This window comes from Mytilus galloprovincialis, chromosome 9 (genome assembly GCF_965363235.1).
Source record: "Mytilus galloprovincialis chromosome 9, xbMytGall1.hap1.1, whole genome shotgun sequence".
In the NCBI taxonomy this organism is placed as follows: domain Eukaryota; kingdom Metazoa; phylum Mollusca; class Bivalvia; order Mytilida; family Mytilidae; genus Mytilus; species Mytilus galloprovincialis.
This window is the reverse complement of record NC_134846.1, coordinates 34,980,255-35,004,237: the sequence shown is the minus strand read 5'-3', so window position 1 is coordinate 35,004,237 and position 23,983 is coordinate 34,980,255. Positions and strand designations below refer to the sequence as shown.

The 23,983-nt window shown below is 33.6% G+C and overlaps 1 protein-coding gene and 1 long non-coding RNA gene across 3 annotated transcripts; one reads left to right on the top strand and one right to left on the bottom strand.

Moving 5' to 3' along the window:
- Positions 1-2,861: 2,861 nt before the first annotated feature.
- Positions 2,862-10,417, top strand: LOC143044884 (uncharacterized). The gene is made up of 3 exons (XR_012968799.1): positions 2,862-3,282; positions 5,716-6,442; positions 7,465-10,417. It is a non-coding gene; the product is annotated as an uncharacterized LOC143044884 (long non-coding RNA).
- A 2,634-nt stretch (positions 10,418-13,051) lies between these two features.
- LOC143044883 (uncharacterized) lies at positions 13,052-21,523 on the bottom strand. Of its 2 annotated transcripts, none has more exons than XM_076217107.1 (3): positions 21,288-21,523; positions 18,370-19,423; positions 13,052-14,252 (listed from the first exon to the last, which is right to left on the bottom strand). In XM_076217107.1, exons 1-3 carry the CDS (start codon positions 21,355-21,357, stop codon positions 14,141-14,143), a joined length of 1,236 nt encoding a protein of 411 aa, XP_076073222.1. In that variant the 5' UTR covers positions 21,358-21,523; the 3' UTR covers positions 13,052-14,140. The 2 variants fall into 2 exon arrangements, with proteins under 2 accessions (XP_076073222.1, XP_076073223.1); XM_076217108.1 differs by lacking the exon at positions 21,288-21,523 and adding an exon at positions 20,065-20,144.
- Positions 21,524-23,983: the final 2,460 nt, after the last annotated feature.

The following is a 23,983-nucleotide window of genomic DNA, read 5'->3' as shown; positions in this document are numbered from 1 at the left end:
ATTAATCACAGAGAGAAACTAGCAAGCAATTTTTAATTGTAGCTTATTTAACGCTAGAACAATTCTCCACTACAAACGAATGTTACTCTACAAATGTAAGGACTTTGTTAGCTAAATCTACAAATTTTATTAGATATTGTGAATTTTTATTACAATAGATTAATATGCTAAATTATAATTCGGCCTCATTGAATCCGTATTCATGTAACCTTCAATTTAAATCCTTAGTAATCTCGAACTAGACGCTATCTAATTAACTGAAATGTCAACTCGATAGTTAATTAGATAGCGTCTAGTTCGAGATTACTCTGACGTTATACGGCCGTTGGACGTCAGAGTACATGATCTCGGACTAGATAGAGTCTAGACTAAAATACACACAAAAATATTATACAAAATATTGTGCACATGCTTTGTAAATAATTTATTTTACACTTAACACGATAATTTGGATATATATACGTTTTAGTATGTTATAAATCAAATTTGAGAATTTGAGTCAATTAGGTAAACATGAATTTTACAGCTAATTAGTGTCCCCTATCTGGGAACAATATTCCTGGTTATATATACTATATACGGGGGAAAAAAAAGAGGATTGGCCCACGAAAATAAAAAAAAAAAAAAAAAACATATTTAGTGCCAATAAGAGAGAGGACCCCACCTCATTCTATAACACTTCTTTATTTATTGAATCTCAAAATCTGAGTCAAAAACCTTTTTGGGGTACATTTAGAATATTTTTAAAAAGTTCGTATCAAAGATATCCTGAATGAACCTTAACTTTCGAATGGATGTGACAACCAATTTTTGGAAAACTACCTGAATCCCAAACTTAAACCTGGCAGAGGATGGACGGGGACTGATTCAGCCATTTTTAAAAGGGGTCCGGGGTTCCTAACACAGGATAAAGGGTGTCCAATAAATGTATTGATCGTAAAATAAAGGGGGGTCCAACTATATGTCTCGATTTAAAACCATTGATTGCCAAAAAAGAGGGTTCCAATCCCCCTCCCCCCATTGGATCAGCCACAAAACAGAAAAAAAATATGTGCTTTTATACAAATGTACACACGATTTATTTTGGGAAACTGATTGTGTAGTCATTAGTACAACATGTCCTGTTGATCAAACAAGAAAGCATGAAAAATAACCACAATAGGTTAAATTACGTTTTTTTTTTCTTTATTTTTGTGTATTTAGTTCAAATAAGATATCCTTATTTTCGTTATTCATTGACCAAATAACTAGTTATAGAGTTATTAGCTTCTGTTTTGATATTAAAAATGTATAAGTGTCTGGATTTGATTTACATAATTGAAAATAATGGGAAAATAGTGCAGCATAAATATATAGAGAAAATTAGGCAACAAAAATAAACATTAGAGAAGAGTGGTGTGCTGTAATACAAAGAATAAACGGAATAATGGTCTAGAAAATAAAAGAATAAAAAAAATGCAAAACCTCATATTTAATAGCGTGATATTTACTAGCGCATACAGTATGGACAAAGTATACTTTTCTCTTCATCTACAAGTACATTTATAAATAAAATGCAACTGTTTTAACGTTACAGAAACAACCCCCTATATATGGTTGGTTTGAAATACTAGTAAGGCTAGATAGTAATTAGTAGTTAGTAAATTAATCTTGTCATTCATTCCGGTAAACAAATTATATATCATTTACTACTATACAACAAAAAGAGAAAAAATTGTCTTACTTCACCAATAGGATCATTATTATAGAGGTGATTTACCAAGAGCCAAATACTAGTTACTTTTGATAAATCGCCTCTACAGGAGTAAAACTGTTTCTTCTCTTTATGTTGTCTGTTTTTGTTGTTGTATTTTTTACCTTTCAAAGTAGTCACTCTATCATGTATACGTCACAAATTGAGCCTGTTTTTTTAGTTTATTGTTATGTTTAACAAAACGACGATAAGCATTGCTAGTAAAATTGGTTCACATTTGACATAAATGGGCTAGCTATTTGAAATACACGTGAACATGGTGAACTGATTAATACTGTGCGACGGCGCTAAAATGAGCTGTGTCGGGGCCAGTTAGTGAGGATTCGTATGGTTTTAATTAGGAACCGAATGGTTTTAAATGAGATCTTTAGTTTTATAGTAACGGTTTCATCCATTCGACGCTGCATAGTAAAGGATACAAAATTTTGATATCGCTCTGTCTTGACATCAAAATATGTCTCTCTTCTATTTGATATTGTAGGTCGCTAGAAGGCATGCGCATTTAGATTTCCACTCAATTGATAGAATAATAATAACACTTAAACGATCATCAACGGTTATCTTTTCGATTTTCAGTTATAAGTCTTTAACCGAGGCAAGGTAGTATGATAAATTTTAGCAAAATATGTAACAAAGCCTATTTACTGTTCCTTGACATTAATCGACCGATTTTTAAAATTGTTGCTGTTGTGCGTATCGTTTTTAAAATCTTTCCAAATTAGTTTACTTTTGTTTTCGCCGTTTCTAATTAGTTTATTATCTAATTTTTACAAGTCTCGTTTTTCGTATAAAAGCTTACTCTGTATTTTAAATATTAGCATTGTCATAAACAACACTTTACTTCAACTCGCACTCCTATAATTTAAACTTTAATGTATCGAAAATATCCCCAGGCTACGTGTTAACAATATTGTAAAAAAAAAACGAATGATCCGGGTTTTCTCTTAAATATCCTTAAACATGTAAAAAAAAACTGTCCACGTGGTTTTAAATTCATTCATTCATTCATTCTATTTTTGTCCCCTTTTAATTTTTATCTATTTCACCTGCAAATATATACAATAGGGAATAGACCTGTAGGTGTTTTATTGGCATTATACTTTTGAATGAGAAAATATTTACATAAATGATATATACCCGTTTATATAAATAACGAGACATAGTTTTGCTTGGGGTATAAACCGGATCTAATCTAAATAAAACCGGATCATATAGCATTTCTGTAATTGTTATAGTTTCAACTTTGTTGCACAATCTTGCGTAAGGATGGTAATTAGTGAATAGGACCGCCACAACGCCACAAGGATGTTAAAAAAACCATTTCAACGTGTAGACCAATTTTACCTGCGTAAATCGATCATTTAGTGTAGACCAAGATATGAGGCTCAAGCTTAGAACTGAATCACCGGAAGAATTTTGATATCAGTTTTTTTTTAAATTTTACCAGGAAGGATATATTTGAAATTTTATTTCCAGCAATGAAATGAAGTTGTTTATTTTATCTCTACATCTATTTAATCTTTTGACAGGTATGTATTGTTTATCATTATAGATAACTAAAAACAGTTTCCTTATATAATGTTGATATTTAAAGACGACAAGGCGATACACATTTGTTCGTATTAAACTACAAAACTATTTATTGATTTTTTTTATTTAGTAGGTTATTATCAACATTGCCATATATATAGGTAAATGGATACATATAAAAATATATAGTCACATGCTATCTCAATGCCAAATTTTATCAGTTATAAAAATTATTCAAAGTCATGTGGATGATAACGTCAGTAGGTTTCAATTCGTATCAAAGCTCATAAAGTTATACGGTTAACTGCTCTAAGACGTCAACAAAAAATCTACAATCACCTATGATAATAGAAAAGAAAGGATGTGGGGTATCCATCCATTACACTAAATTACTACTGCACAGCAAAAACACAAACTTGAGGAGCAGCGCTTTTATTGCTGTTCTTCGTCTCAAAGTCATAGACAGACCTTCGATATCTATGTCATTTTTTTATTTTAGTGTCTAAAGCAATTCCTTGTTGCTTACATCGAGCCCCCTCTATTCACCCTTTTCGACTCAAAAATTGTTTTCCCTTTCCGTCAGATGACATCATGCATATATATATAGTATATTGTTCAGCAAATATAAATCAAAGGCAACCTTATTTGTTGACGTAACAACTATTTTTAATTTTGAATATTCATTTCAAAGTTGACATCTGATCTTCAAGGGTAAACATGTGATGTTGATTTCGTATAACGTATAGTTGTATTACTGGGGGTTGGGTTAGGGGAGGTCCGGTTGAACGGTGTTTACAGAATAGAAATGAATGACACAAAAAAAATGAACAGAGAAAAATGGGCACAATGTATAAAAATAGAGTAGGAGGTATAAAGAATAACTGTGACAATAAAAGAATTAGGTTATACAAAACGGATTTCAGAAATGAACGAGGTGCAGAAAAAAGAAATCATTAAACTACTTGAAAATTTACTGTTACAATCATTTTCTATAAGCGTTATTTTTAAAGTTAAAGAAAAGTGCCATATAAAATAAAGAATACAAAAATTAAGGACCCCCCACTTTTATAAACAGACCCTAATTTCTGTTTCACAGTCAATTTTCCGTGTATTAGTTGTGAAGGATAAAACAAAAACAAATATATTGAAATTTAATTGTGTTAAGGAAATGGATTAACATTGTCAATTAACAAATGTTTCCTTGATACACATGTGTCAACCATGTTCATAAATCTAGAAACAACTTCATTTATGTTTTGAGATTCCAAACAGAAATACATTCCACAGACGACGATACAGTAATTGAATTTAACTACATATATTCATAAATGAACAAAAGCACATTGAAATGTGTGTAATATTTCAATGAGACAGCAACGAAACAATACCATGAATCTGAGCAGACATGAAGGGTCTAATATGCGGATTATTATATGTAAGAGAAACATCTGTCGTGGACGAATGAACGGATATATGCAACCACTCACTGGGATTTATATATATATATACAAATAAGAAGATGTGGTATAATTGCCAATGAGACAACTGTCCACCAGAGACCGACGAAATAGAAGTTACCAACTATCATGGTTTACAGTACGGCAATGTAAAAAAAAAGTAAAATCACAAAAATACTGAACTCCGAGGAAAAAGTCAAAAAGGAAAGTCCGTAATCAAATGGCTAAAAACAAAAGCTCAAGCACATGAAACGAATGTAAAACAACTGTCACATTCCTGACTTGGTACAGACATTTTCTAATGTAGAAAATGGTGGAATGAACCTGGTTGTATAGCTAGCTAAACCTCTCACTTGTATTACAGTCGCATCTAATTCCATTTTATTGACAACGATGCGTGAACAAAACAAATCAACGTTGACAAAAACTCATACCGCATAGTCAGACATAAAAGGCGCCGAAATGACTGTAAAACAATTCAAACGGATTACAGTAACTATTTGATGTTAAAAAAAAATTCTACTTTAGTCTGAACCGAGCAGAATTTTATGACCAGTATAGACTTGACTCATAGTTGAAGGACGTACAGTGATCTATAGTCGTTAATTTATGTGTAATTTGGTCTCTTATTGATCATGGCAATCATACCACATCGTCTTATTTTATAAGAAAGGGGGAATTAGGGTTCTAAGTCAATGAAACAACATTAATAAAAAAAAAAAAAAAAAAAAAAAAAAAAAAAACAATCTACACACTCACGTTGTACAAACCTTTAACGCATTATTCATATAAAATGTGATGTACTCAATGCTACTTATCAAAATAACGAATTATCATACATTTCTTATTTGACACATTTTCAAATTCTTTTAAAGGTTTGGATCTTTACTTAATTGAAAGAATTATACTAGCCTTTTAACACTAAGGCGATTTTTGGTGCCTTCTGATTTTGATTGCTATCATTTTCTATTTCAGAAACATATTGTGGTCATGATGGGACAACAACAACAGGGACACAGAAACCACCAACACCGAATCCAACACCGAACCCAACACCGTCGAAAGCAACAGTTCCAATCGATGTTAATTCTTCTTCAAATGAAAGCCACTCTTTTAACACTGGTGTAACATCAATGCAAATTCAACCGTCAAATACAGACATTACAAATATAATACCAACATCTGTTTTAGACACAGCCAATTCTTCTTTACCCTCACCCACAGCTTTGTCTCTTTTATCTTCATATACAGTTTTATTTACCTCTTTGTCGATTGATATCGATAGTAGCTTGTCATCACTAAGCACAAACATTACAGGTTCCTCCTCAATCGAACCGAGTACTGCAAATATATTGTCAATATCAAAATCTGTAACAGTATCGACGATATCAGCGATATCGAATTCAACTTCTGCGTCAGCGATGTCAGAGTCGATGAATGTATCATCGATATCGAAATCTGTGATGTCATCTGAAATGGTAGCCACAAGTTCGTCGGTAACAGTGTCGACGACATCGGAGTTAGTGCCGTCTTCAACAGCTAGTGCTGTCACCCCAAGCGTGGTAGTAAATTGTACAGTCACTGGCAAATGCAAACATAAAAATCAAAAAACAAAATCAAAGAGTCCAGGACCGACCGTTATTGTAGTGTTGGTAGTATTGGCAGTTTTATTCGCTGCAGTTGGATTTGTCTGCGTTAAAAGGTAAGTCAACAATATCCATTGTTGTTAATTTGTTAAAGTACATGTAACCTCTTGCATAATTACACGAGATTGTCTGAAGTAGACATTAGTTTACCCATATAAATGTCGTTTTCGAAAAGATCTGCTGTGAAATATATGAACAATTCTTTGGTTTCGAGCTTTGGTTAGTTGGTTTTTAACCCTGCATAGTCGTCTATAGTTTGCCTTACTGTGCCAGTGTGTTGAAACTGTTAGTCTTAATAATTTAGTATAGTCGTCAAGTCTAATTTTTCATGAACTCAAGAAAACAGTGAGGGTGAAGTTATAACAAAAACACGCGGGAGCACACAATGAAGCCCTTGTGAAATATAGAATACGGTACTATTCGTTGGCAGAAATCAACAAATTAAAGTAATATCACAAATATGTGCTCATAAAACAACATAGTAAGACAAAGTGACAAAACTATTCGGAAATATTCACAGTATAAATTTCAAAAGCATACTACCGTACAGCTCATAGACTCACCACAATATGTATACATGATATAGCGTACACCCTAGGCATGTTATATTTATCACTACTTATGTCACGGTATAGATTTAAAAAGATATGGTGGTATGAGTGCCAATGAGACAACGTATAATGGTTTGTGTTCTTGTCTTGGTTCGATCTGATAATTTTATTGGATATTATATTTCCATATCGTTGTTAGCATAGATGGCAATCCCTTTCTTGCTACATTGCAAAAAGTCCTTTTCTAGGTGTCTCGGAAAAATGAAATCCTCTGACAATTATACCTTTAAAAAAAACTTTATGAAACTACTTTCAGTGCTTGATGTTCGGATATTGGTGAACCTGTCCTTGCAGTCATACAAGTTTCGTGTACGACTAAAATCCTCAAACTCAGAAATTAACCAATCTAAATACTGGGTTTTGAGTTTCAAGCACACATTTTGTACCCCGAAATACTGAGTTAAGTTTTATGACCGAAGACCCATAATTTTCGTTCCATGTATTGAGTTCTATCTATCTCTTTTCAGAAGAAAAAAATGCGGACGATTCGGACTTGCTCCTGCTACACGTGCTGAATATAAAAGATTTACCGACGACGAGGAGAGAACCAATATAAGTATGATGTAAAATCAACTACCATTACTCCAAAAGTAGTGCTTTCTGAAATTATTCCGCGATAATTTCTGAGACAGTGTATCCCGTCCGCTTTTAGTTTATAAACTAGAATAATAAATTCAATCTTATTGGCTTTAATTGTCAATATCATATTAAAACAATATAGATGCCCACTAAAAAGAGTGCTAGAGACTTCTTTGATAATTTATATAAGCCTCATCTCTAACAAACCGTCATAGTATACTTAAATTTCACCGAGTCATGATACCCAATTTGCACAAATGTTGCCTAGTTTACGGACAATTTAGGAATTCATCATAACACGCGATCGTGGGTCGTTTGGAGGTCGCTTTAAATATCTTTTTTTTTTTTTGTTATAATCCAGTAAAGAAACATCTACAAAATAAACACAGAATGTCACTTTTGTATGTTTCTTAGATAAACGTAGATGAAAGAAAAATGTCAAAATAGGTGCAATTTGGGTACCCTCACGTTAGCTTCGTCCATAACCTGCATCATTCTTTGCTAGTCGTTACTTAATATAAGCACTAAATGTGGATAGAAGAAAAGCAAGCATAGTAGGAATTCTCCTTTGACCGTTGTCATCAACAAAGTTTTTGAACTTATTACTGATTTAGTTATATAACAAGTGTTAATATGTTCAGTGATGGAGAATCAAATGGATGAAACACCTTTACAAAAACCGCAAAACCGATTGAGACAAATTCTTTTTGAATTTGAGCCGATCTGCAGTGTAGTGGAATTTAAAGATGGTCGCCATCTTGTAATTTAGTGCATTATTCGCGGCAATACTTTTGATATGCATGGAAACTGAATGCATGATTTGGAAAAGTTATTCATAGACTGGAGTTATATCATTATTCATGGATCATGAAATCTCGATTTTTGTGTAGATTGCCGCCACCGCAGACATTGAACCATTGGGAAACACCGTCGGCTTAGTCTTCAAAACATAGGCTGATTTAAAGATCAGTTTTTAACTTAGAAATTTTGATAATGGACAAGCCGTCGCCATGAAACATATTTGAAAATAATACTAACTCATTTTAGTACATATAACAACACTTTTTAGTACATATAACCAGCGCTTGATATTATTTTCGTTTAGATTAATATTTGTATTGATGAGAAAACCCAAAGTAGCTACTGTAGGGATTGCGAGAAGTCTCAAGTTTCGGTAGTCAAAGCATATATGTTCATACTTGCTCATGTATATACCATTTACGAACACTTTGCTCAAGTTGATAAAGTGAAACAATACTTATTTACTGTTAGCGTTTTGTCATGATTCGTTCAGCAGATGGATGCATTAGTCTGAAAAAAAAAGTAATGAAAAGTAAACTGGCTGCTTACTCTTGATTAGATGCACTTATATCGCGAATCTTTTATAAATTGGCAATGAATGAAAAATAAAACGAATTGAAACCACCATCAGCTACACAGTGTGGTGTGATAAATTTTTTAAAATAACGGCATAAGGCATATGACAGTGATTATTTTACTACCAGAGTTATCTTCCTTTTACCGGCTAAGTTTTAAATAAAATAGGAAAGTCGAAATTCTAAATGGAAATCTGACATAATGGAAAAAAATGTGACATGACCGCTTTGGGAAGTATATTGGTAAACTTTTTTATTTTAAAATGCACCTAGACGATGACTGGACTATTTGTTTGTATTGTGACTCTTTTAACACGCAAAAACACTTGATGAGTTCAAATACTAGAACACATTTCAGTAAATTGTAATCGTATTACTAAGATTAATTGTGAAAATTGTCGCTGACCTGATGTCAAGTCCCTATGTTCTACAATGGATACAGCAGTCTGTTCAGTAGTGCATTCGTTAGAAAAGGGATTTGTATAGTAAGTATACAAATCCTTGGTTAGAATAAGATAATCATATATTGTTCTTATAATTTTAATTCGATGTAGTATACTGTCTCGGTAAGAACACTTGGGCATGTGAGTTTAATGATTCCTTTAGAATAAATTACACAAATGTTTGCTCATGTTAATATTAGAAAAAAATTGTTGAGTAATGTCAAATGAGAGTCTAGTCGAAATCTTTTACTGACGAATATAAGAAAAATAACTGCATTACAATCAATTTACTAATGATTATTATTTAAAGAAAGCCTAACATTATATCAAACATCTGAATTCTGTCAGAGTTGTAATGCCGACATGTTTTTCTTTCTAATATATATTTTAATTGGGGGAAACAATAGCAAGGGGTTTACTGTATCTTTTTATATGTGTCAGACCACCAATAACTCCCTCAAATTTATGTCTGTTTTGTTCACGCATCGTTGTAAATATAATGGCATTTGATGCGACTGTCATGCAAGTGAGAGGTTTAGCGCTATAAAACCATGTTCAATCCACCATTTTCTACATTTGAAAATGCCTGTACCAAGTCAGGAATATGTCAGTTGTTGAACATTCATTTGATGTGTTTTATCATTTGATTTTGCCGTTTGGTTGGGGACTTTCCATTTTGAATTTTCCTCGGGAGTTCAGTATTTTTGTGATTTTACTTTTTTCTTATAAGATTTCAAACATGGGTTGAAAATTCATTGGCATGTAGAAAGGTGATCTACATGTGTAATTCAGGATATACCTGTTTTCTTAGAAGTTAAACTTAAGTTAAAATATTTAGAAAGCTGTGAATGAAAATTGCAAAGTTTTGTTGAACAGAGAGGGATTGATTTTTAATTGGTGGTCTGACACCTATACTGTATTAAAATACATTTTTTTTATGTAATGCACACATTTTTTTCTTGCCGGCGATATTGTGTATTTTGTTATCTATGCTACTGTTATTATAAAGTGTACTGATTTTATTGTGTGTGTTCTATATGCCTTTTTGGTCATCCACTTACTAAAACAAAAAAAGGTTGTGAGATCGCAAGAGACTTATTTAACCCCTCTTTACATAATATGCATGTGCCGCTCCCAAGTCAGTAACCTCGTCAGTGGTTGTCTTTAGATGCTTTTATTTAGAGATTTTTAATGCTGTTAAAAAAACTTTGATATTTTCTGTTTAGTTAATTCACAACTTTCTAAGACCTGCATGGACGATTATAACTTTTTATTTTGTCAGATATTTTAATTTTATATTTATTTGTTTCTTTGCTGATGTTTAATCTACTCCTCGTAATGCTTTATTAGTGGGTCTCATTTGGGTCTAAGCGTGACGCGGGATTGCCATTTTTTGTAAGCGTGACACGTGAAAGTCAAATTATTGTGCCGTGAAAACGGGAAATGAAGTGTAGCGGGCACGGGAAATTACAAAAAAATGAGAATTGCTTACGTACATGTACATAGTGTAAGAGGGATACGGGAATCTGAACCCCCAATGAGACCCCCTTATTAGTTGATTAAATTCGATTCAAAAGTTAAGTTTTGTTCCAAATATTAAGATTTTTCAGTCATTAGAACCTTGGAGGATAATAACTAACGTGTATATTGTGTTCACGATCAGAACTGATATTTGCTATTGAAACTTCCGTGTTGGCGATAAAATTTAAGCAACAATATCTCTCTTTAACATCATTTTATATACAAACATAGTCATTCAGACGTATCTTTGCATAATTCATTCCCTATTTCAATACTATGACAAATTAAAAAAAAATAATGAATATTTCTTTACATCATACGACCACAAAAAGTGAAAATTTTCTTTTAAATGTTTATAAAGATGTGCATATTTTAGTACAAAATTATATATCACATCAAAAGATAAAATAAGACAGGTCATTCCTTCCGTATACCAAATCAAATCTGGGAAAATTTGAACGTCGACTAAAATAATAATGGGTAGGTATATGGTTGTACATTTCTGTTGCATATATTTGACATGTCGAAGTTTGTGCATTTTATGGATTGGAATTTCTGTCTATGTTAAGATGTTACCTTATTTATCGTTATGTTTTTTTACATTTTATTGACACACATGACCCTGTTATCGGCTGTCGTTAATGCACCCTGTAATCGGCTATCGTTAATGCACCCTGTAATCAGCTATCGTAAATGTAACCTGTAATCGGCTATCGTTATTGCACCCTGTAATCGGCTATCGTTAATGCACCTTGTAATCGGCGGCTAGCGTTAATGCACCTTGTAATCGGCTATTGTTGATGCACCCTGTAATCGGCTATCGTTAATGCACCTTGTAATCGGCCATCGTTGATGTACCTTGTAATCGACTATCGTTAATGCACCCTGTACTCGGCTATCGTTAATGCACCCTGTAATCGGCTATCGTTAATGACCCTGTACTCGGTTATTGTTAATGCACCCTGTAATCGGCTATCGTTAATGCACCCTGTAATCGGCTATCGTTAATCCACCCTGTAATCGTTAATGACCCTGTAATCGATTATCGTTGATGCCTCTGTAATCGGTTATCGTTAATGCGCCCTGTATTCGGCCATCGTTTATGCACTATGTATTCGGCTATCGTTAATGCACCCTGTCATCGACTATCGTTAATGTACCCTGTAATCGATTATTGTTAATGACCCTGTAATCGATTATCGTTAATGACCCTGTTATCGGTTATCGTTAATGCACCCTGTATTCGGCCATCGTTTATGCACCATGTATTCGGCTATCGTTAATGACCCTGTAATCGATTATCGATAATGACTCTGTAATTGGCTATCGTTAATGCACCCTGTAATCGATTATCGTTAATGCACCCTTTAATCGGCTATCGTTAATGACCCTGTAATCGGCTATCGTTCATGCACCCTGTAATCGATTATCGTTAATGCACCCTTTAATCGGCTATCGTTAATGACCCTTTAATCGGCTATCGTTAATGACCCTGTAATCGATTATCGTTAATGACCCTGTAATTGGCTATCGTTAATGCACCCTGTAATCGATTATCGTTAATGGACCCTTTAATCGGCTATCGTTAATGACCCTGTAATCGATTATCGTCAATGCACCCTGTAACTGTCTATCGTTAATGCACCCTGTAATCGGCTATCGTTAATGCATCCTGTAACTGTTTATCGTTAATGCACCCTGTAATCGGCTATCGTTTATGCACCATTTTAGGGGTCGATCTTTTTTCGTTGTCTAAATATGTAGAAATGCTGAGTTCATGACACTATTTGGAATTTGAGGGGTTTATAATTAAACATCTGAGGGATTGAAACATGCCTATAACTTAAATATAGGGTTTTGACAAGGGAACCATCCATCCTTCCTTTTCATATATTAGCTGGAATGGCCAAATAGCGATTGGAAACGTAGACAAACATTTACTGTATGCGACCACTAGCCAAACACAATTGCTATTGTGTCTACAATACCGAAAGAAGGTAATATATAGGGTTGTGTGAAAGCAATTTGACAAATAAAAAATAATTGTTCGTGTTCACAAAAATCTACACAAAAAAAAAAACAGTAAAAACGTTGAAGTGACATAAAAGCCGAAAACTAAACACACAAACTGTAAATTAAGTAACATCTTTAAATTTACAAACAAACCAGTCATACACAATTTAAACTATGGTGATGAATTATAAAATTAACTTGTTATTTCTGTTATCAACATGATTCTATAGAATAAAGAATGATAGTAAAAACCTAATTTGAATCCAATCAAAGCACAATCAGTACCGGAAAACACTATATCATATTTATATAAATTAAACAGTTAACAAAAGACCTCTTACAACTTTACTGGGAGCTGATGGGTCCGTATTGCATTTATCAATTCAAAAAGTTTTAAATTTTAGCTTTTTGAAATTTGATCAAAGTTTTTACTAAAATATTAATTGGTGAAAAAATTTCAAATTTTCAAAAATTTGGAATTTTAATATTTTAAATAAAAGTTTAATCATAATTTCAAAAATCTAAAACTTGAAACTTTTTTAATTTTTGAATTGATAAGTTGTACACGGACCCGGATGTCATATGGAATTGGATCTAAAGACATCTCTTGGAAACTTGCATACACGATATAGACATAAAAGACATAATAAATTCGACATCAACATATACTAGTAGTGTATATAAACAAAAAACAAAGCAATACGCGTCAGTAGAAATAATGGTCTCCATAGACATGTACCCGCGATTAAGAACTTCTACGAGCAAATAAACAATATATATATAACATATCAACACATTCAACAGAACAAATAAAACGAGACTTGCCGAATGTTCTATAAAAGTTAAAATCAAGTTAATGTCAATTAAGGTGGATAAGCTGTTAGAAATTAAGCATTTTTCTCAAGAACACAAACACACACACACTCTTACACAAACACATATTGATCTTTCTGCAAAAAATGTTCCTAATACGGATCTTGGCATGCAACCCTGGCACTACTCTGCGAAAACGCAAGAGAAAAAAATGCCTCATTCCAGTGCGAAATTATACAAAGAATGTTTCAAAATCAAATTGTTACATTTGTGCAGACGTCACAGAATTCTTTCATGAACAACTGCTATTTCGGTGAATTGTACATTATAAGCCTGAAATAATAGTTCCTAAAGTATATGAAGAATTCAAGCTTTCAAAGTTATCATGGATAAAATATTCAGTTTCCGTAAACCCCCATTTTTATTCCTTCATCATCGGTGTATCTTTTATATGCCACAGAAGAATTAGGTCTCAGAGTATCCCATCGATCTCGGAGACTGCCATACTTTCTGAAAACAAAGTGTTGTATGAGTAATATACATAATAAGGGTTTTAACAAGACAGTTTTATCAGTTTTACATTTGGATTGTAAATTTGCCTCACCGATGATTTTCTTCAGTTTCACATTTTGTTTTGCTTTTTAAATAGTTCATCAGAAGTGCTGGCAATTTTAGTAAAACAGCACTTGTACCTTCAATTGTTTAATATTTTTCTTATTGTAAACTTGATGTATAGTTGTATGATTGGCGCTGATACCACATCTTTTTACATCTATCGATTGGTAATCTCGATCAGAATGTGTACATGTAATTTTCTGTTCTCTTTGGTCTAGTATCAAAATCATCAAGATTTTGATTGCTTCCGTTGTGTCTTCTAAATTTAAGGGTACTAAAAATTAACGACAGACGTGTGGACTGACTGAAGTATACCTAGTGCCAAGATTAATATTTGTATATTCATATGAGTTCATATCCTGCTATAGGAAACTCAAGAAATAACTCGGATCATGATATAAAATAAAAAAAGTATGGTTTGTAAATAGATTTAAGGAGATGTGGTACGAGTGCCAATGCCACCTTGGGCTTTCTTCGGAGGAACTTGAGGAACGTACCAGAAGCATGTAGGAAAGTAGCATATATATCCCTAGTAAGATCAACAATGGAATATGGGGCAACAATCTGGAACCCATACATGAAAGGGGATATTGACAAACTAGAACGTATCCAAAACAGAGGCTTACGATTCATCAAGAAAAACTACAGGAGTCGAGAAACAGGGTCGATAACTAATATGAGACGCCAACTTGAAATGGAGACGCTAGAGGAAAGAAGACACAGCCTCCGTCTTATCCTGATTTACAAGGTGGTTGAGGGTCTGGTGCCGGCTCTACCAGCCGACAATTTTGTCATACCAGCAAGACCTAAACGAACAATAAAAGCCAAAACTTATTCAAATTGTGAAACTGACAATATTATCGAACGTCAAGTTATCAATAACACCAAAGGACTTAAAGTACCAAATAGCAACAAACCACAGTACAAACATTCATTCTTTGTGGAAACAACTATTTACTGGAACCAACTACCAGATAAAGTTGTGCATGCAGGTTCTGTAGAGGCATTTAAGACCGCTCTACAAGAACACCGCCCATAACATCGGCGCTCTTCTCCACCGTATATAAAAGCCTAAACAGGATTCTACACGTACCACTACAGATACAGAGACACTCTCCATCAAAATTGTAACAAGTAAACCATTATGGTTAAAGTACGGCCGATAAGTGCGTTTGTGTCCACGAAACAGTCTATAAATGTAAATACTGTTATCAATGAATGAAACCAGATCGAATGTTTTAAACGTGGTTTCAAGTTGTCTTGCTATATGTCTTCTTGTTTTTCGTTTGTGGGTTTATATGTTTTTACATAAATATGTCTTAGTTTGCATTGTTTCACATTTATTTTTTTCGGGCAGTATAACCTGTGTAGCTGCTCTAATGATCATAATACGTATAGGTATCGTTACAGATGAACGTTCACCTATATAATCTGACCCAGCCAATTGATAACCTGAGCGCGAAAAGAAATGGTCTTGTCCGCACTGTTTTGAAAATGATTCTGTGCAGGACTCTAAAGTGCGATGGTCACGCTAAAGTGCGATGATCTACGCTTAAGTACGATGGTGTCTCACTCTAAAGTGCGATGGTTGTTTGTTTGCTTAAATACGATGGTAAATTACGTTAAAGTGCAATGGATCAATAGGGTAAGGTTCGAGGGATTTAAAAAAAAAAACGTTTAAGAACATTCAATGTAATAATAGTCCTTTTGCAAAATCTAGTATTATAAGCTTAGTTATACAATATGGGATAGGCATTATAATTAAACAGTAGTCTTAAGTGAATGATTATAAAAGACAGACCACGTAATAATTGCTTAAAAGGTAAATTAGGTGTCACAAGATACTATATTTCTTGTAAATTAATTTAAAACAATTCGGGCGTATTATATATTGTGATAATTGGTGTAGCTTGTTCATTCTTATGGGAATACCTCCCCTTACAATAGTCCTTGTAAATTGCAAATACAAAATTTGATTATTGTCGGAATATGTAAAAAATTGTTTACGCTTTAATTTAAATAAGAGAGAAAGACGATGTACTATCGCCGAGCTTAATTTCTCCTTTTGTAGCGACTACACATCCATGTTTTATTTTCCTGCAAGGTACAAACTAATGACTAGTCAACATGCAGACTTCTAATACGTTCAGGTATTTCACATCCAATTTTTTATGGTAATATTCTTTATAAAGCACAAAGGTGTCAGTATTCACCTCAGAAACTTACAAAACCTTTGAATAGACTTATTAAGAAGGGATATAATTACGATACTGTTGTCAAGTCATTAAAGATTGCATATTTTGGCGTTAATATTGAGTCACTGATAAGGTCTTTGCATCGGAACTAAACACATGTATTCTAAAACAGTTGTTGGCATGACACGGGTTATGTTCTTCTCATATATGTTATGATGGTATGATACTAAACCCCTAACGGGAAGGATTGTGCCTGATGTTCATATGATGAAATCATAATCTTTCAGTCAGTTTAATTGAAGTCTGGAGCTGGCATGTCAGTTAACTGCTAGTAGTCTGTTGTTATTTATGTATTATTGTCATTTTGTTTATTTTCTTTGGTTACATCTTCTGACATCAGACTCGGATTTCTCTTGAACTGAATTTTAATGTGCGTATTGTTATGCGTTTACTTTACTAGAGTGGGGTGCTCATTTTCGCCACATCTTTCCATGTTTTCTACAGTTTATGTTCAGGTCTAAATGTTTTTGAAGTATACTGATATTTCTATATGAAGATAACTTCAAATGCAAAATATACTTAAGCTTGAAAACCGGTTTGTTTTAAGAAAATCATCTGAAAAGTTAGATTAAAGGGTGTTTGAAATTTCCGGATGTTTTGTCAATGGGGGACACATATTCGCCGTTTTTACACATCTATTAAAAACCAAATGACCGCAGCTTTTAACAATTTTTATCAAATCAATTGCATTATAGATGAATAGCAGACATTTCAAAGGTATAAAGAATTCAAAATTAGGGCATTCAGTCAAATATTTACTTAGAAATACTTCTTTGAAATCGTGTTTTTTATTCAGGAAATTGTCCGAAAATCGTTGTCCGTTTTTCGGTTATTTTCGATAGGAGCCGCAATTTTGTCTCAGTTTAAAGAAATATTATATTTGTTATAAAAATATAATTTACGGGTACATTTCTTCCATTTCAGCCATCCTTTGACGTTTTTACACCTCAAAATCCTTCAACGGCGAAATTGTGTCCCCGGCGAAAATGAGCACCCCACTCTACATTGGTTAGAAGTATAGGGGGAGGGTTGAGATCTCACAAACATGTTTAACCCCGCCGCATTTTTGCGCCTGTCCCAAGTCAGGAGCCTCTGGCCTTTGTTAGTCTTGTATTATTTTAATTTTAGTTTCTTGTGTACAATTTGGAAATTAGTATGGCGTTCATTATCACTGGACTAGTATATATTTGTTTAGGGGCCAGCTGAAGGACGCCTCCGGGTGCGGGAATTTCTCGCTACATTGAAGACCTGTTGGTGAACCTCTGCTGTTGTTTTTTATTTGGTCGGGTTGTTGTCTCTTTGACACATTCCCCATTTCCATTCTCAATTTTAATGTTTTAGCCGACAATTTATAATTTATGCATGAAAACATGTACCTTTATTTTGCCAACGTTACTTTTCAATAAAAGCGACAACAATTTAACGAGGACCGCAAAATAAACTTAAACAATGATCATTCAAATATATCCGTTCGCTTCCAATAAATGTAGGATACAGGATATCTATGCGATTACTACTTGAATCTTTAACTGGTTAGGGCCTATAGTAAACGGTCGACTACAGGATATAAGTTCTTCATCCAGCTACCGAAAAAAAACACCTTTGTTTTAGCCGACAAAGCACGGTTAGATTAAAATTAATTAAGAATCAACAACCTTGTTGATTCTGCTGTTGATGTCAATTTTGTTTTTCTGTGATTTATAGTCAAACTTCCTACCCTTTAAATCATGCATCATAAGTCATGATATAAAACTTACCGTCTGTAAAACAGTACGCTTACAACTGCAATAGCCACCACAACAAGTATAATGAAGATTGCAAGAGCCGCTTGACCACCTTTACTCATCCCACTCGACTTCCCCTGACTACCATGTTGTGGTTTTGTTGCTCTTACAGAGCTTGATTCAGTCGAACTTGAAGCTATCGGTGAACTTCCGGTCGTCGATGATGTCGTACTTTTGGAAGATGCTGGCGAAGTGCTTGCAGACGACGAACTACTTACAGTTAGTTTTTCAATACTGGGAGATGTTATTACTGTAGTGTTTAGTGTTGTAAAGGTTGTTGATTCTGCTGTTGATTCTGTTGTTGATTGGTCACTTATTTCAGTGTTGTTTGTTCCAATCGTTGTGTGTCCTGTCGTTGAAGGAGTGGCTGAATTTAAAACAGGTGTCTGACTGTTTACAACTGTCGTTTTTGTTAATGGTGTTGTTTGATTTGTTGTTGCTGCTGTTTTTGGATTTTTAGTAGTAGGAGTCGGAGGTTTAGAACGTGTTGTTGAATCTAGCGTAGTAATTGGTTTTGTCGTAGGTGGAGTCGACAATGTCGAACTCGCTGTTGAACTTTGCGAAGTACTTAGTTTTGTCGTAGCGGGAGTCGCTGATGTAGAATTTGTCGTTGTTCCTGTCGAAATACTTTGTGTGATAGTACTTGCCGTTTGCATTGCTGTTTTTATTGTCGTTTTGTTTGCAGGAATCAAAGTCGTTTTCGCAGTTACTCGTATACTCGTAGCTGTAACTGTCGTTTCAACACTCGGTTGTGGTGTCGAAGCACTAGTTGTTTTGTCTTGATTGACCGATATCGATGAAGGTGTTACGTTGTTTGTATCATTGTTATCGTTACTTGAATCGTTCATCGTAGTCTGTTCAGTTGAAATAACGATATTTTCACTAGCATAAGTGGCATTGCTTAATGTTGTGCGGCTTACAGATGTAGTTGTATTTGTGGTGGATTTTGATGATGAACCTGTGATCGTAGGAGGTTGCGACGAGGTTGAACCAGTAGATGCGACTTTTGTGGGTTGTGCCACAGCTCCTAAAAAATGAAGATACTTGTAATACAATTTTCGCGTATAGAGTTGAAACACATTATTCATTTAATACTATTGTTTTACTTTGTTTGCATTCTCTTTTGTCTTAGTTTACCTGCAAGTATACGGAGACAAAACAGACATTGGTCAAACTTTTAATTTTCGTCAAATGTAACCTTAAAATTGTTGATAACAGTATTAAGAACATTGCAAGACATGTACGACAACTTCGAAAGATTATGTAGTTATAATTCTATAAGTAGATAATTTGTCATTAAACACTTATTGTTTTAGATTTTCTAATGCAACTTGTGTATCATGTAACGCACAATTCGATTGGCCCTTTGAAAACTATACGTTATGGACCTCAAAAACATGTTTTTTTCATATATATACGGGTCTTTGAGACATATATCCTCTTAACACATTTCACATACCACATCAATTTAATAATTAAAACTAACACATCTATATTAACTCGCGTCCTCGTCGGACAGATGAGGATAACGAAATCAGAAATCTATATTTTAACTGGATTGAATACTTCAAATATAGAGAAGCAATAAGATTACATTTCTATGCAGAGATAAACATGTTGTGGGTCATTCATTCAAAGAAGTGTTCTTTGAGATTACAACAATCTTACATTGCAGTGATAGGGAGGTCATACGAACTTCCAGAGAGTTGACGACCATACGAAGCGCTCTTGGCGATCTCTCATAACCTTGAAAAAATGCCACCAAATAGAATAATGTTCAATGTTAAATAAAAATAATTTTGTTGTAAGGTATACAGTATAAATGGAGACCGGAAATATTTTTTTACAAAATAAAAAATGTTGTTGTTCATAGTACGAGAACAGAAGCGAAAATAATAGTCATACCAAACACATATAGAATAGGCTTTTTATGTCGTGTGTTATTTCAGGGTGCTTTTGAAATTACAGATGTAGAAATTTTTTTGTTTACAATATTTGTGTTCAATTTTCTGGAAACGATTATTGTGCTTTTATCAATATTACATGTACTTCATTTTTATGCAGCGATAAAAATGTTGTGTGTCATTCATTCGAAGAAGTGTCCTTTTAAATTATAACAATCTTACATTGCAGTGATAAAGGGAGGTCATACGAACTTCCAGAAAGTTAAAAATTAATGCGGTTTTTTTTCGTTTTTTTAAAGGGTTAATAGCAGCTAAATTTATGTCAAATACAGTGAATCGTTATAAAGTATACGAAATTTTGGGATAGTACGCCATCTGATTATTCATGAAAATATGGACGCATGCACCATGTGTCTATTAGCAGAAAAGCAATATTAATGGATGTGTCGTAACAGTCATGCCATCTTCTTATTTTTATAAAGCGATTATTTTCTAATACTTCCCGTAAAGCAAAATCAATATACTAGTAGTACACCTTAATCATGTGTAATAGATAAGATTGAAAAATTAAAAAAACGCCATGTTCGTGGCCAACGAACAGCTATAGAACACTTATATGTCTTTTCTTTGCGTTTCTAGTATTTAAAAAATCTCATAAAAAAAGAGGTACAAGTCATTCATACATATACAAAAATACACTCAAAGCTTCTTACCATTTCCTTGTACGTGAGGTCCATGGAAACAGGGAAAGGGGGGGGGGCGAAATCGTATCATGTTTGTCTTAACATAAAACTAAATTTGAATGACTTTGTCTTCTGGGTGCATGTAAAATACGACCTATAACTACTCATGCTTTCATGTAAACGCAAATATAATTAGTATAGATGTATAAGGTCTGCATGAAGCATATCTTTTCAAGAAAGGGGGAAAAAGGATATTCCATCAAACGATACTCAAATTTTTAATGATAAAAAAGCTATAACTTACCATTGAAAGACAATATATAAATATTGATGAAGAGAAACACCGGTAACAAACATGTACACTTGAACTTCATTGTTTCCGTTTTTTCTTACTTATTAGTGTATAATATGTATACCGGAAAATGTCCTTTCTCGCATTTTTTTTATATCCTTTAGCTTCAACTACATTTTTATCATTTTTTTGAAACGTGGATTATTATACTTGATGACCTTTCAACCCGGCATATCTATGTGGAATACCTGTAGCGATTGGGAAACGAAGTCAAATAAGGCAAACAAACTGATAAGAATTTACCTGTTTGTTTACCGATATAATTAGTCTCAAATGCTGCAATAATCGTAAATATTATGACAGCATGGTATGATATAGAGCACCATTGAGTTAATTTATAACTTAAAAGTGTGATTTTATACAAGAAAGCTTTAACCTTTTGTTCATAGTTTTTTACCATGTTTAAGCCGCCGATTACATAAACTGTGCTTAGAAAATTTTTGCTCTTATTGTACACAAGACATATTATACGAATATATTTCTCTTCGAGAAAATGAATACATGTAGATACACAGCTGAAAACGAATCCAACAATGTTTTTCATTATATCAAACACCAGGGAGTATATATTCAGATCATCGGAATACAAAATTACTCCAGTCTTTACCATTAGAGGACACGTTTTGCAGAAGGGTCTCTTCTTGTTGTGCGATATGTATGAATTCGTAGTGCTAAGCGCGATGAGGATATTGAATTCAATGCATGTGGTATAAAGAAATCGAATTGATATGCTCTTTATACAAGAAAAACATCTAATAAAATTTTGTTCAGGAGTCGATTGGTGGTCTTTTGCAAGGCATATTTTTTGTCATAAACAATTAACAAGTATACCATTTTATTGTTGGTGTCCTTATACTCAATCGACATACTGTGAAGACTACCATGCAGACCCTTAAAAAGGATACATTGCTTCGTACTCATCCAGAAAGTAAGCAACGTAATCAATCAATCAGTCATTAAATCATACATCACGGATGTATCGCTAGGTGGCAAAATATGTTCAATAAAGGGAAGTTATATAGAATTCGATTTGAATTAACCCCCCCCCCCCCCCCAAAAAAAAATTAAAAAAAAAAATTAAATAACTACCACTAGTAAAATTAAAACCTTCATAAAAGGGAACTGAATAACAAGAATAGGACCAAAAACAATAAAGATAGTATGATACATGAGCCATAAACAAATGTATTTCTCTCGTAAAATATTTATGATAGTACCGATATGATTTTTTTTAGCCATCTGTCTAAGTCTGTTTGATCACTGCTATATAAATAACACCTACATATAATATACCCGTAATCAAATATACACTAAACTGGATTAACCCGAACGAACTAAGTCTATGTGCCATGTCAGACTATATGATTATCGTGTGTTGTTCTTTGTTGTTTGTTTTTGTTTGAACGTCTATTTTGTTTCTTGGAGGAATCGAGTGTTTGTGGTTTGTGTTGTCTATTGTTCTGTCCATAAATTGTAAAATTAAGCATGATGCTGTATGATTTCCAATGAGACACTTCTCCATTAAAGACCACATAACTCATAGAAGTTAACACTTATCGGGTCATCGTACGGTCTTGTTTATTACTTAAAAAATAAGGAGATGCCAGGGATATGATTGCCAATGAAACAATTTTTCGTCAAATTCAAAGTGACGAGGATGCAAGCAACTATTCGGCCTTCAAAAATATACAAAACGCACACTATATGTTAGTTTTGGTGTTTCGTCACTTTCCCATGTTGTAGGGAGAGTTTAGCGCTCACAAAGATTTTAGACCCCGTCGCATTCATGTGCCTTTTCCAAGTCCAGAGCCTGTAGTTCAGTGGATTTATGTTTGCCATACTTGTTTTTAGTTGAATTAGGCCGTTAGTTTTCCTCGTTTTAATTGTTTTATAATTTAAGGACTTCAATAGTCAACTATTCGGTATGGTTTTTTTTCATTGTTGAAGGCCGAACGGTAGGCTATAATCGATTACACCAGAGACATGTATACTATTACACACACTTAATTGTAACTCTGGTTGATAGCAGAGACATATAATACAAATTGTATTATATGTCTCTGTTTATATGTCTCTGTTGATAGTCATTGACAATATCGATGCATCTCCTGATTTTTATATTAAACAAATATATACGTATGACATCAAGTTCTGCATGAAAATCACGTTATATATTACCATATAAGGTTAAATAAAAACAAGATGGTCATGGGCGGTTGCTGATGAGCAGAAATTGGTGTTTTCATTACAATTGTATGGTTTTTCACTTCTAGTCCGGCGGCTACAAGCATATTTCAGACGAATTGTGCACATCCGGCTACAAGCATGAAATATGGCATAGACCTTCCTCAACTATTACTCTTTTATTTCAGATAGGGAGGCATTTGAAAAAAATGTCTCACTTCCGGTAAAATCCAAAATGGCGGACGTCATACTTGAATCAGCCTAATATCGAAGGCTAGTATTTGAAAAGGTCTTATTATCATGCTACTAGCATAATATTTGGTACAAACCTTTGTTATGTACAACTTTTGGTATATTTTATAGATTAGATGTCTTCAAAAACCCTACTTCCGGTTAAAATCCAACATGGAGGACATTGTACTTAAATAAGCTTATTTTTTAGGGAGCGTTATTGAAATGTGTTT

Coding starts and splice junctions, on each gene's coding strand:
- LOC143044883 (XM_076217107.1), bottom strand. CDS start 21,357: ATGAAGTTCAAGTGTACATGTTTGTTACCGGTGTTTCTCTTCATCAAT. Junction 19,424..21,287: donor TTATATATTGTCTTTCAATG/GTAAGTTATAGC, acceptor TTCATTTTTTAG/GAGCTGTGGCACAACCCACA. Junction 14,253..18,369: donor AGCGTACTGTTTTACAGACG/GTAAGTTTTATA, acceptor CTTTGTTTTCAG/AAAGTATGGCAGTCTCCGAG.